Here is an 11,453-nt window from a genome sequence, read left to right on the forward strand (position 1 = left end):
CGTCATGGTAACTACGTCCATATTTTTATACAATCTATGGTTTAATCCTCCTCTTACACTTTTGCTTTTTGGTTTTAGAAAGGCAAAACAAAACTGCACCTTATGATTAAATGAGGACATTAATTTACCTTTTTCTCTATATGAATTAATCCATCACGTGTTTTATGATGTTTCCTAAAATCTTTGATCTTTTCTATGATATTTTTATGATGTTTGTAAGCTCTTATTATAACCCTGTGCTGCAGATCTCATCTTTCCAACGCTATAATTGGACAATCTCAGTTTGGGGAAGAGATTTAGCAAACAGTAAATGATCATGATTATAGCCGGAGAATATAAACACTCACACAACACACACACAGTAGATAGCGATGAGTATACACACCAGCATTCATAATAATAAACATGCACCTGGGAGCATGTGATGCTTGGCAGATCACATTCACAGACACTCATTACCAGCTGTGGACAAATCTGTTGTTTGTTTTGTCATCCAAACAAATGTTCCATGAAGATCAAGTTTTGTCTGTTATTGCTTGTTTTATTTGGTCTGAGTGACGCTGATACTGATGCATTTACAGAGAAAAACACTCTTTAACCAGTGGAGGAAGAATTACTCAGTAAAGTAAAAATACTCCATTACAAGTAAAATCCTGCATGAAAATCCCCCTACACTAAAAGTACATAAGTATTATGAGCTTGATGTAGTTAAAGTATTGCAGTAAAAGTACATAAGTATTATGAGCTTGATGTAGTTAAAGTATTGCAGTAAAAGTACATAAGTATTATGAGCTTGATGTAGTTAAAGTATTGCAGTAAAAGTAGTGGTTTGGTCCCTCTGATTGATATATTATTATATATGACATCATTAGATTATTAATAGTGAAGCATCAGTGTTAGAGCAGCATGTTACTGTTGTAGCTGCTGGAGGTGGAGCTAGTTTACACTACTTTATATACAGTTAGCTAGTTTAGTCCAGTGGTTCCCAACCTAGGGGTCGGGCCCCTCCAAAGGGTCAGCAGATAAATCTGAGGGGTGGTGAGATGATTAATGGGAGAGGAAAGAAGAAAAAACAAAGTTCTGATACACAAATCTGTTTTCAGTTTTTGGACTTTTTCTCTAATCTTTGATTTTTGCTGAAATATTGGATCATTTGAACATTTATTGAAATGAAAGCATGTGAGAAGTTTAGAGGGAAAAATCACTATTTGGTGGAGCTGTTAACAACTCATAGACATGTGAAATGTGACCCACTAATATATTTGTTTCAAAACCTGTTTGAGAATACGTTTTACTACAGAGCAGTAGATGTTTGGAACGGGAAAACAGAGCAAGTTTTATTAACAAAAAATTATTTTAAAACTTGAGAAAGTTTGACAAGAACAACTTAAAGTTGAAGTAAACTAACAGCCTCACAGCTGCTCGTCTGTATTTGAACTTCTCAGCCGACCATCTGCTCAGGTAAACAGGACAAACTTAGACAGGTGCGAGCATTCAGATGTGACTGAGAAAGACCTTGTAAACACACTGTTTGCATTCAGTGTTAGACACCTAAAGGCAAATACGCTGAGTGCATTTAAAACATTTATAAAGCTGATTGTTGGCATGTTACCGCCACCAACTGTTATGGTGTGAAATCAACTGCAAGATGACGTAATCGTAAAACCATTTCTCTTTGGTGCTACTGGCGTTACAAAACTCCACAGGATACCTTTAAAATGGAAAAGACTTCTCTCATTTCATTAAAACCCTTTGGAGCCTGTTTGTAAATGATACCTCTGCTATCCAGTGGTCCAGTAAGCTGTACTTCACTGTATAATATAATAAATAAACTCACTTATAGAAGTTTGTATTACAGTTTTGTTTCAGTTGCTAACAAGCTAAAATGACACATAAAGCACAGTTATTGACATTCAGACAGCAAAACCTCAGATGAAGTCTTCAAAACACATTTACTCATTTCAACACGTCGTTTTTTGCAACACGTTTCTCTACATAAGACTGGAAGGAATCTGACATAAAGTCGCCTGTTTTAAAAACACAGCCCTTCAAAATGCCAAACCCACGGACCAACGAGCCGCCTGGACAAACACATATTTGCTTAATTGTCGACTCATCGATCAGGATATGAGCACTATAAAGGTGAGAACCTTTTTACAACAATGGAAGCCAACAGAGCAGCAAGAGGAAGAGGTAGAGGGAGGAAGGGGAGGACAAAGAAGAAGAAGACTTTATGATGAAATCCAGGGAATGTTAGTTGACCATGTTCTCAATCTTGGGTTGACGATGAGAGAGGACATTTAGACTGGAGCACAGGTACATGTCCACATCTTCATTCACTCTACATAATTCAGGACTCCACAAATTATACATCAGTTGTTGTGTGTCACCTGTTTACTTCATGAACGGCTGCCATGTCATTCAATCTATAACTGTACAATAATCCTGCACAATATACTGTGGTATGTTGTTGTTTTTTCTAAAGAACTGAGAGACAAAGACATTAAGGGTTCGTATGTCCAGATGGAAAATAATGCAATTAGACTCCATGTTGACCCGTATTCTCCACACGGAGCCTTTTGAGAGAAATTCTGAAAGAATCAAAGGTCTGAGACATTAAACACTACACTAGGAGTCTACCTACCGAATACAAATACATTATTCATCAAAGCACAAATAGTGGGTTTTATACGAATATTTGTTTCATACAAATATTCTAAAAATGATTTGTTGGGGGTGTTCCCCAGAGATAAAGCTGAGCTACTGACACATGCAAAGTGCTCCCAAGAGACTCTCCATAACCTGTTGTTCCTCTTCTCCTTTCCACAAAGTTAGGTTGTAAAAAATAGGCAATAAATGAAAAGTGCAAAGCAAGAATCACCTTTGAAGTTCTTCCCTACATGTTAAACGCTGTGCTGTCTCTGTGTTATGGGTGTATAAATAGGTAGAGGTCTGCCTGCAGTGAGGTGATGAGTAAAGTTTTAGCTCAGTAGTCAGCGCAGTCGTCTATGATCTGGGAGACTCAAGTTCAAGACCCGATGTGGGGACCTCCTTCATAAAGTAGTTTATTTATGAACACTTATTGTAACACTTTAATTTTCTAAAATTAAAAGCTAAGAAAAACAAAAACAGGATTTTTAAGCCTCTTTACACTTTTATTCGAATACAAATACAAATAATTTTGCTGCCTCAACAAATAAAAATACAAATACTGGGCTCTCTGCACATCCCTACACTACACCCAGTGTAGCGAACTACACCATATTGACTGATTTTTTTTTAGATATGTATATGTTTTTGTTTTCAGAGCGTACTGGAAACGGATGCTAATGTGATCCCACAGAGATCACAATGTCTGCTGCCATCACACATGAAGGTCTCCTCCATCGCCGTGCCAACCTCGGTCCACACAACGCAGCCCACATACTCACATTTTTTAACAGACTGCACAACATTTGATACCAGTGGGCCACACAGATGATGTAGCGCAACACCGATATGTTGCACTATGGGACAACATCGACTTCCATCGAGCAGCTTTGGTCCAAAAATTGGTTTGTTGACCATCCACAATTTCTTGTTCAATACCTTCCACCCGACTCGATTTCTCAATGCAATTGAAGAGTTTCTCTCTGCGTGGCGGTGGAAGGTGTATGACCATCAGCTCTGTGTGCTGGAAGAGGAAGAGCAATGTGATGAAGAAGCTTTGATGTCCAGCCAGCGAAGACGTTGTCTGCGATGCTGATGAGGTGCTGTGACCGGACTCAGCTAGGCGTCGAGATGTAGCCTGTATGTTTCTTTCCTCTTTTATTTTTTGTACATTTTTTCCTCAGTTTTCTTTTGTTTACAGACCTCGATAGAGAGCATATTATTTTGCTAAACGCTGTGTTTTGCACTGATTTGTTGTGGAGAAAAATAAAAAGGTTTTGCTTCAACAGTATATTTGTGTTTCTGTAGACTTGAACAATCTGCAAAAATTCTCCACACACAGAACTATTATTATGACAAAGCCAACCAGAGATGAAAGTGCTTTTCACTGAGCACGACAGCATGAAGATGGTAGGACAAAAAAAAATCTGGTAATATGAATGAAGTGTAGCCGTTTGGTGCAAAAGTTTGATTTTGTTTTTGAAGTGTTTATTGTTCCTCTTTCAGCAGATGAATGTGAAAACGAACTGCAAACATCATTCTGCACAGAGAAGAAGAACAAACATCAAGCTGAAAGGACAAGGAGAAAAAAATCTGCTATTCAGTGGTGTCGTCCAATAAGCTGCAAATATAAAAAATAAGGTAATAAATGTAGAAAAAACACACAAAACCTGCCGACAGAAGTTCATTTTATACAAAACAAACACACAAAATGATCATAACAAAGACAGAAAACACAAAATCTGACTCAGAAATGTCCCAGAAACAAAATATAACATGTTAATTAGTGAGCTGTTTCCCTCTGCTTCCAGTCTTTATGCTAAGCTAAGCTAACTGACTGCTAACTTGATATTTCATACATTTGTTTGAGTCTTTTATGGATTGCTTTGTTTTGGATTTATATTAGATTTCTTTGTTTAAGTACCTAAAGAAACAAACAATAACAAATAAGTCTTGACCTGAAATTATTTACGTCGTGTCTGCAGGTCGTCTCGTCCTCATAGTTGTACAAACTGTAGGTTTTAGCAGCTACAGTTCATCACAACGCCCCCTCGTTCATTAAACGCCGTTGAATCATACTGAACAGCCCTGAACCGGTCGACCGGGCCTGAACCAGTAGGTGTGCATCAGATCCCACTCTGACATTTTAAACGCTGACCCCTGTTCCTGCCCTCACATTTATTCTGATGTATCTGAGCTTCGGTTTTTAGCTTCTACTTCACAGCAGCAGCAGCAGCAGCAGCAGTTTAACGGCACACTTTCACAGGCACTTGTCATTCGTGCAAGTGGGATGATGTTTTAAATGTCAGCGATGATGAGTCACTTGTTTGAAAACAAACCCAAAAAAATGCAGTTTTAATATGATGTGTGGCCTCCACTGTCATGGTTTTTAAAAAGAATATCTGTTTTATTGGATTGTACTAAACTGTATGTTGCCAACAAATCATCACCGCTGTACACACGACCTGCTCAGCACCAAACACACACAGTTAGCTTTAGACTTGCTGGTGAATATAGTGGAGCATTAAGCAGCTAAAGAGCCAAAGATATTTCCTTCAGGAGTTGGTAGAGAGTAAAAACAGAAGCTAAAAGAGAGTGAAGACTGAGAGAGAGACTTATATTCACCAGGTGGACAGAAACACGACTCCACATGAATGATAATGTTGATACGTGACTGCTGGATGTTTGCTAACAAGTTCAACATATCAACTTAAAAACTGATGATATTTCTGCAGAAAACTAGTGGACAAAACATCAGTTAATGCAGTAATGAATCATCACATAATAAACAAACCTTTTCTCTTCATGGAGATAATTAAACTTGTTTCTACAGCTGATGATAACGTACCTGCATGTAATGAGAACGTTTGGTGAAATACATTTCTTAGTAATGTAGGTTTGTACCAACCTGTGACATTAATATTACTCTGTGACCAGCTGTGTAAAATAATCTTACTATTCAGAATAAAATATCAAGTTATACACTCTTTTTTTTTTCTTGACCACATGAGACAAATCCAGCCATTAACATGTCAGCGGAGCGAACAGGAGAAGTGAGATTTGCCATAATCACTCTCTGTAATTCCACCTGTCAGTTAAACAGAAGATTAAATGAAGGAATATGAACCGACTTCTGTGCTTCGGCTCACTGAAGAAATTATGTCTACATTTAGCAAATTACTGCCAGTTCCAAGTAACATAATGCTTTTCTTGTTAAAAAAAGAAAAAGAAAGAGAACAAAGTGAGCGTTTCCAGGAGAAAAGAGACATCTGATCATCTGTGTGTCTCGTCTGAAGACGCTCGAACTGTCAGTCCTGTGACTCACTGTGAAACTTCATTTCCTCTTCACTGTGATGTCTGTTCATTGTTATTCTGTCAGCTACAGAAAGCTGTTCACCTACAGATTAATCAGTTTATGACAACAACTGATTAATAAAATGTTTGGATGTTTGATTCAACCTGTGAAAACGGTTAAGAAGAGAAGTTTCTGCAGCGCTAAACAAATTTAATTTAATTTAATTAAACATCACTCTGAATGATTTTAAATGTTTATAATCCACATCTAATCAGTGTTCGCTTGTTGTCTTTTGCCTAAAAACCATTGAGACGATAAATTGAAAATTAATTCTCATCCTTTTGTCATTCTTAAGAGAAAATACTAAACTTTCTCAAGATGCAGCTTTTCAGTTGTGCCTATTTACCATTTTTCTTCATCTTGTGTGATAAATTGATCAGTAACTTGATAATTTGGGGGTTTTAGATCATTGATCAGACTAAACAAGCATCTATGTGAAGAAATCAATTTGTGTTTTAAGAAATTAAAGCGTTTATAGACGTTTTTAACACCACATAGAGTGCAATTTAGTACCTTTTTCATTGGCAGTTTGGTCAAAAAACGACCAAAAGTACATGAATTTATTGACATTTATATCACATATTTGATCATACTTCCCAGCTGTGTGTAATGATAACTTTTTGTAATATAATCAATCAATCAATGTGACCTGGACCCAGATAAGCGGCGGAAAACTGATGGATAGATTAACCAGTTACAAAATAATTAACTTGTCTTTAGGATGTAATATTTCATGTGACTTTATTATAAATTTGATTCATGATCTATAACTGATATTGAGACATATTTTGATACATATTTGTGTTTTATGTTGTTTGTACTTGTTGTTGCCTGGACGCTCTTGAAAGAGAGATTTTTAATCTCAGTGGTTAAATAAAAACTAACATATAAATAAATACATTTTTCCTATCAATTAATTTGCAGATTATTTTTTTGCTTCATCATTTGGTTTATAAAATATGATTAAACAGCAAAAATTATCCATCACAATTTCCAAGAACTCAAGCTGATGTCATCACGTCTCGTTTTGTTCGACCAAGAGTCCAAAACCCCAAAAATATTCAGTTTACTGTAAAGACGACGAAAAGCAGCAAGTCATCAGATGTGAGGAGCAACAACCATCAAATGTTTGTCATTGTTCCGTGAAAAATGACTAAAACTGTTAATTATGAGAATAGTTGCTGATTAACTAATTGATTAACTGCCTGATTGCTGCGGCTCTAAATTAAAATTAATTTAAGTTTTCTCTAAAATCTTGTCTCCCAAGATATTACATTTAGAGGGTCACATGTCCACAAACAGCCTCAGACTGAAGCCAGAATTCCTGCACAGATTCACACTGGAGGAAAACATGTCTCTAGTCTCAGTATCCGTCTCACAGAATCCACATGAGTTGTTGTTCTTATTAAATCTTTTATGTGAGAAGTGATCGGATGGATAGAAAGAGATGTGACTACTTGGAAAAAAAAACCTACTTTGATGTATTTATTCTGTATCTCCTGGGAGACGAGGATGATATTGTGCTGCTCTGAAACAAAATCAGCAAAATTTAAAGATTTTCAATGATCTAGCGCCCTCTGCTGGTCTGTCAGTGTTACTGGAAGTCACGGCAAGACCAGTTCACTTGATGATAAAAAAAAGGAAATAGTGACCTTCAACTACTGACACAGAAACTGAGGATCATAAAGAAAAGGATCAAACCACATTAAGTGTAATTCAAATGAGTTACTGTTGCTGCAAAGAGAACAAGAAGGTTTTAGAAACAGAGTTGCAAATCTTTGAAATTAGGTTTATTGGTTTAATGGTTTATGTCAAAAATCTAAATATTCATTGTGTCACTCTTTAAGAAAATGCTGTACAGTACACACATTTAAATCCATTGACCAGCAAACATCCTGCTGTACAGATAACGTCTTTGTGATTTTTCAGGCACTAGAAACTGTCTTTTACTTTTAAACAAAAAGTTAAAATAAAAACCGCCTGAACAATTTACGGTTTAAAACAGCTGCCAGTTGTTCAAATGTCCTTTTTCAAACCTCACAGTTTCAACCTGTGTTTCTTCCAGGCGTCACACCTGAACCGTCACCGAGGATCGGAAGCTTCGGTCCTGAATCCTTCATCTTGTTTCACTGCGGAGCAGGTGACCCGAACATCTCCATGGTCTCCGTAACAAGCGACAGGTGATCTAGAAACGAGGTCACGGACACACGGAGGATTCGAGCTTCGTCGGCGCTCCACCTCCTGAAACACACGGAGGAAGGAGGCGTTAACGAGACTGTTACATAAAACACATTAAACAGTGTAAAGATGGAGACTGAGCAGGTGTGAAGGAGGGACGGTGCTTCTCACACAGACAGCGTGCTGCCCGACACCGTCAGATGTTTGCTGATGCCGCCTTTCCTCGGCTCTCGGTCCGGCGACAGGGAGCGCAGAGCGATGACGGCCTCACGAGACGACGGGAAGGGAACGTCCAGAGAACTGCAGGAGGGTCAAGGAAGACTGCGGGAGCGTCTGATGTTTGACAAGAATCTCACAAATAAAAAAACAGACGAGACATCAACAGCACGTCCCTAAAAGTTACAGCCAGTCGCCCCTGAAATGTTTGAAATTTTGCGGCGTGTTGCTGCTTCCATGACCAAAACATATTTGCTCAGTTTCTTGTTCAAACAAGAAATTTTTCATGTCATTCAGAGATATTTTATTACTAGTTGCCATCAGCCAAAAACTACTTTCACGCCTTCAGTTGGTCCAAATGTAGCAGCTTTTAACAGGTTTTAACAAACGACATCACATAACTCTGGTTCTGGCATCGCTCCACTGGCTGCCGGCCGGTTTTAGAATTGATTTTAAGAATTTATTACTCACTGTTAAAGGTATTTCTGGGCCAGATCCTCTGGCAGGTCTTTACTTACCGTTCCAAACTCCAGATTAATAACATGGGGTGGCGAGAAGATCTGAGGCTCACAGACACGTTTAAATCTCTTCTAAAAATGTACCTGATTAGATTAGTATAAATTTGCTTTTATATAACGTCATCTCTTATCGTCTTTCATCTTTGTTTTTACAAAGTGATAAACAATTATTATATTATTGTCAAATCACTTTTTCTTGTTATATCACAAACTAAACGTATCTCATTTTAAAAAACTTTCTCATTGTAACATAAGTTGGTAAGTTGTTATTAAAAGAAACTAATGATTATTATTTCCTCGATTAATCGATCAGTCTATGAATTATCAGCAAACAGAGAAAAATGCCAGTTTTTATTTCTCACAGCTCAAGAAGATCAGTCCAAACTCTAAACATATTCTGTTTACTGTTATATATCAGAAAGAAAAGTAGCAAATCTCCACATTCAGGAAGCTGGAACCTGAGAATTTTGTGCATACTTGCATGAAAAATGACAAACAATTAATCAATTATCAAAATAGTTGATTAATTTTCTGTCGAGCGACTGATCGTTGCAGCTCTAAATAAGGAAATTCCAAATGGCCTTAAAACAAGAAAAAGATCCAGTCAGTGCCTGCGAGATGATACTGTAGCATTTATTACGTTTAATTTCATGCTTTGGATGAGAAATGACGAACTTTCATCCATCAAGCGTTTCGGCTATCATGCGCTGGGCGACGGGCTTCATTTACTGTCACACAAGTAAAGGAAAAGCAAAAAATCATCTCAACTGGAAGCTGGAACTATGTCATGTTTTGGTGTTTTGGCATTTTGGCTTTAAAATTATTTAAAAAGGTCAATCAGCTATCAAAATAGTTGATTGATTTTGTATCGATTAACTAATCAATTAGTCGTTTCAGCTCTGATTTCAATATGAAGATCCAGATGAGGTCACAGGTCCAGTTTAGAGATGAAATGATCAGTCGATCAATGATTTTGATAATCCATTTATCATTTTTATAAAACAAAAATGGCAAAACTGGTTCCTGCTTCCCAGATATGAATATTTTCTGGTTTTAATCCTTCTCTATGATGATAAACCTTATCTTATCTGACCATAACATTATCATTTTTAAAAATAACCATGACCTCTGGAAACTTATGGCATTTTTCACAATTTGCTGACATTTTACAGACCACACGAATAATCAATTAACTGAGAGAATAATCAGTACAATAATGTACGATGAAGACAATCATTAGTTGCAGCTGTAGCCAAGTTATTAACCAACAATGTAATTGGTATTTTTAAGAGGCTATCTTTGTCTCTATTCATGATGATTGATCAAATAACCAGTTGATCGTCAGAAAATTAATCACCAACAATTTTGATAATCAATTCATTGTTTTGGGTCATTTATTAAGAAAAAAAATGCTAAAATTCTCTGATTCCAGCTTCATTTTCTGACATTTTATGGACCAAACAACTAATCGATTAATCAAGAAAATAATCAACAGATTAATCAAACTTAGTTAGTTTCAGCTCTACACAACAAACGAGCTGTCGAAGTTTGATGAACACACTGTGATTGATCCTGAATGATTGCATGTGACTAATAAACTTGATTGGTTTGACTGATGAGATTGATAGTAATATCTTATATTAGCAGACAACAACAAACCTGTCAGATCAGCTGTGACCAAAACACGGACACGTTACCCTCTCCTATCAGCTGACAGAACCACCGACATCAGAGCCCAGAGATCAATATTATTAATTATAAACCAGAATATTAACATGAGACGCGGTGAAACAGCCGCTCAGCAGCAGAAACACGTCCCGTAAAGCGAATATTTCACTGCGTTTATCATGAAGTAAAGTCAAAAACAGAAAAACTAAAGTTTGTCACACAAACAAGACTCAGAAATAAAAACCCGCAGCTGACATTAAAGGATACAACTCCAGTTTGCCTGATCCGTGGTTCGTTTCTCCGTCGGCCGCCGCCATTATGATTGTTGTTGGAGTGAGTGAAGTGACCGGAAGTGACGACTGAAGAAGCAGATGAAGAAGAAGAAGAAGAAGAAGACACTGTTTTTCCTCCCGTGCAGCGGCTGCTGCCCCCAGCGGCAGATTACTATAATACACCGCACACATTAAACCAATGAAAAAATACTTCAGTACAAGTTAAAGTACATAAGTATTATGAGCTTGATGTAGTTAAAGTATTGCAGTAAAAGTAGTGGTTTGGTCCCTCTGACTGATATATTATTATATATGACATCATTAGATTATTAATAGTGAAGCATCAGTGTTAGAGCAGCATGTTACTGTTGTAGCTGCTGGAGGTGGAGCTAGTTTACACTACTTTATATACAGTTAGCTAGTTTAGTCCAGTGGTTCCCAACCTAGGGGTCGGGGCCCCTCCAAAGGGTCAGCAGATAAATCTGAGGGGTGGTGAGATGATTAATGGGAGAGGAAAGAAGAAAAAACAAAGTTCTGATACACAAATCTGTTTTCAGTTTTTATATCAGTCAGAGGGAACGAACCACTACTTTTACT

General features: G+C 37.2%; 2 protein-coding genes across 2 annotated transcripts in view; one reads left to right on the forward strand and one right to left on the reverse strand.

Moving 5' to 3' along the window:
* The window catches only part of LOC122968041 (oocyte zinc finger protein XlCOF6-like), an 813,118-nt gene that overhangs the window by 134,390 nt on the left and 667,275 nt on the right, over nt 1-11,453 (forward strand). The window lies entirely within an intron of this gene.
* LOC122968085 (EKC/KEOPS complex subunit Lage3) lies at nt 7,773-10,959 on the reverse strand. Its single transcript, XM_044333041.1, has 3 exons — nt 10,852-10,959; nt 8,354-8,482; nt 7,773-8,245 (listed from the first exon to the last, which is right to left on the reverse strand). Exons 1-3 carry the CDS (start codon nt 10,899-10,901, stop codon nt 8,131-8,133), a joined length of 294 nt encoding a protein of 97 aa, XP_044188976.1. The 5' UTR covers nt 10,902-10,959; the 3' UTR covers nt 7,773-8,130.

The sequence above is a fragment of the Thunnus albacares genome, chromosome 18 (genome assembly GCF_914725855.1).
Source record: "Thunnus albacares chromosome 18, fThuAlb1.1, whole genome shotgun sequence".
Lineage (NCBI taxonomy): Eukaryota > Metazoa > Chordata > Actinopteri > Scombriformes > Scombridae > Thunnus > Thunnus albacares.

Coding starts and splice junctions, on each gene's coding strand:
- LOC122968085 (XM_044333041.1), bottom strand. CDS start 10,901: ATGGCGGCGGCCGACGGAGAAACGAACCACGGATCAGGCAAACTGGAG. Junction 8,483..10,851: donor GGATCAGGCAAACTGGAGTT/GTATCCTTTAAT, acceptor ACCCTCCTGCAG/TTCTCTGGACGTTCCCTTCC. Junction 8,246..8,353: donor TCGGGCAGCACGCTGTCTGT/GTGAGAAGCACC, acceptor CGTGTGTTTCAG/GAGGTGGAGCGCCGACGAAG.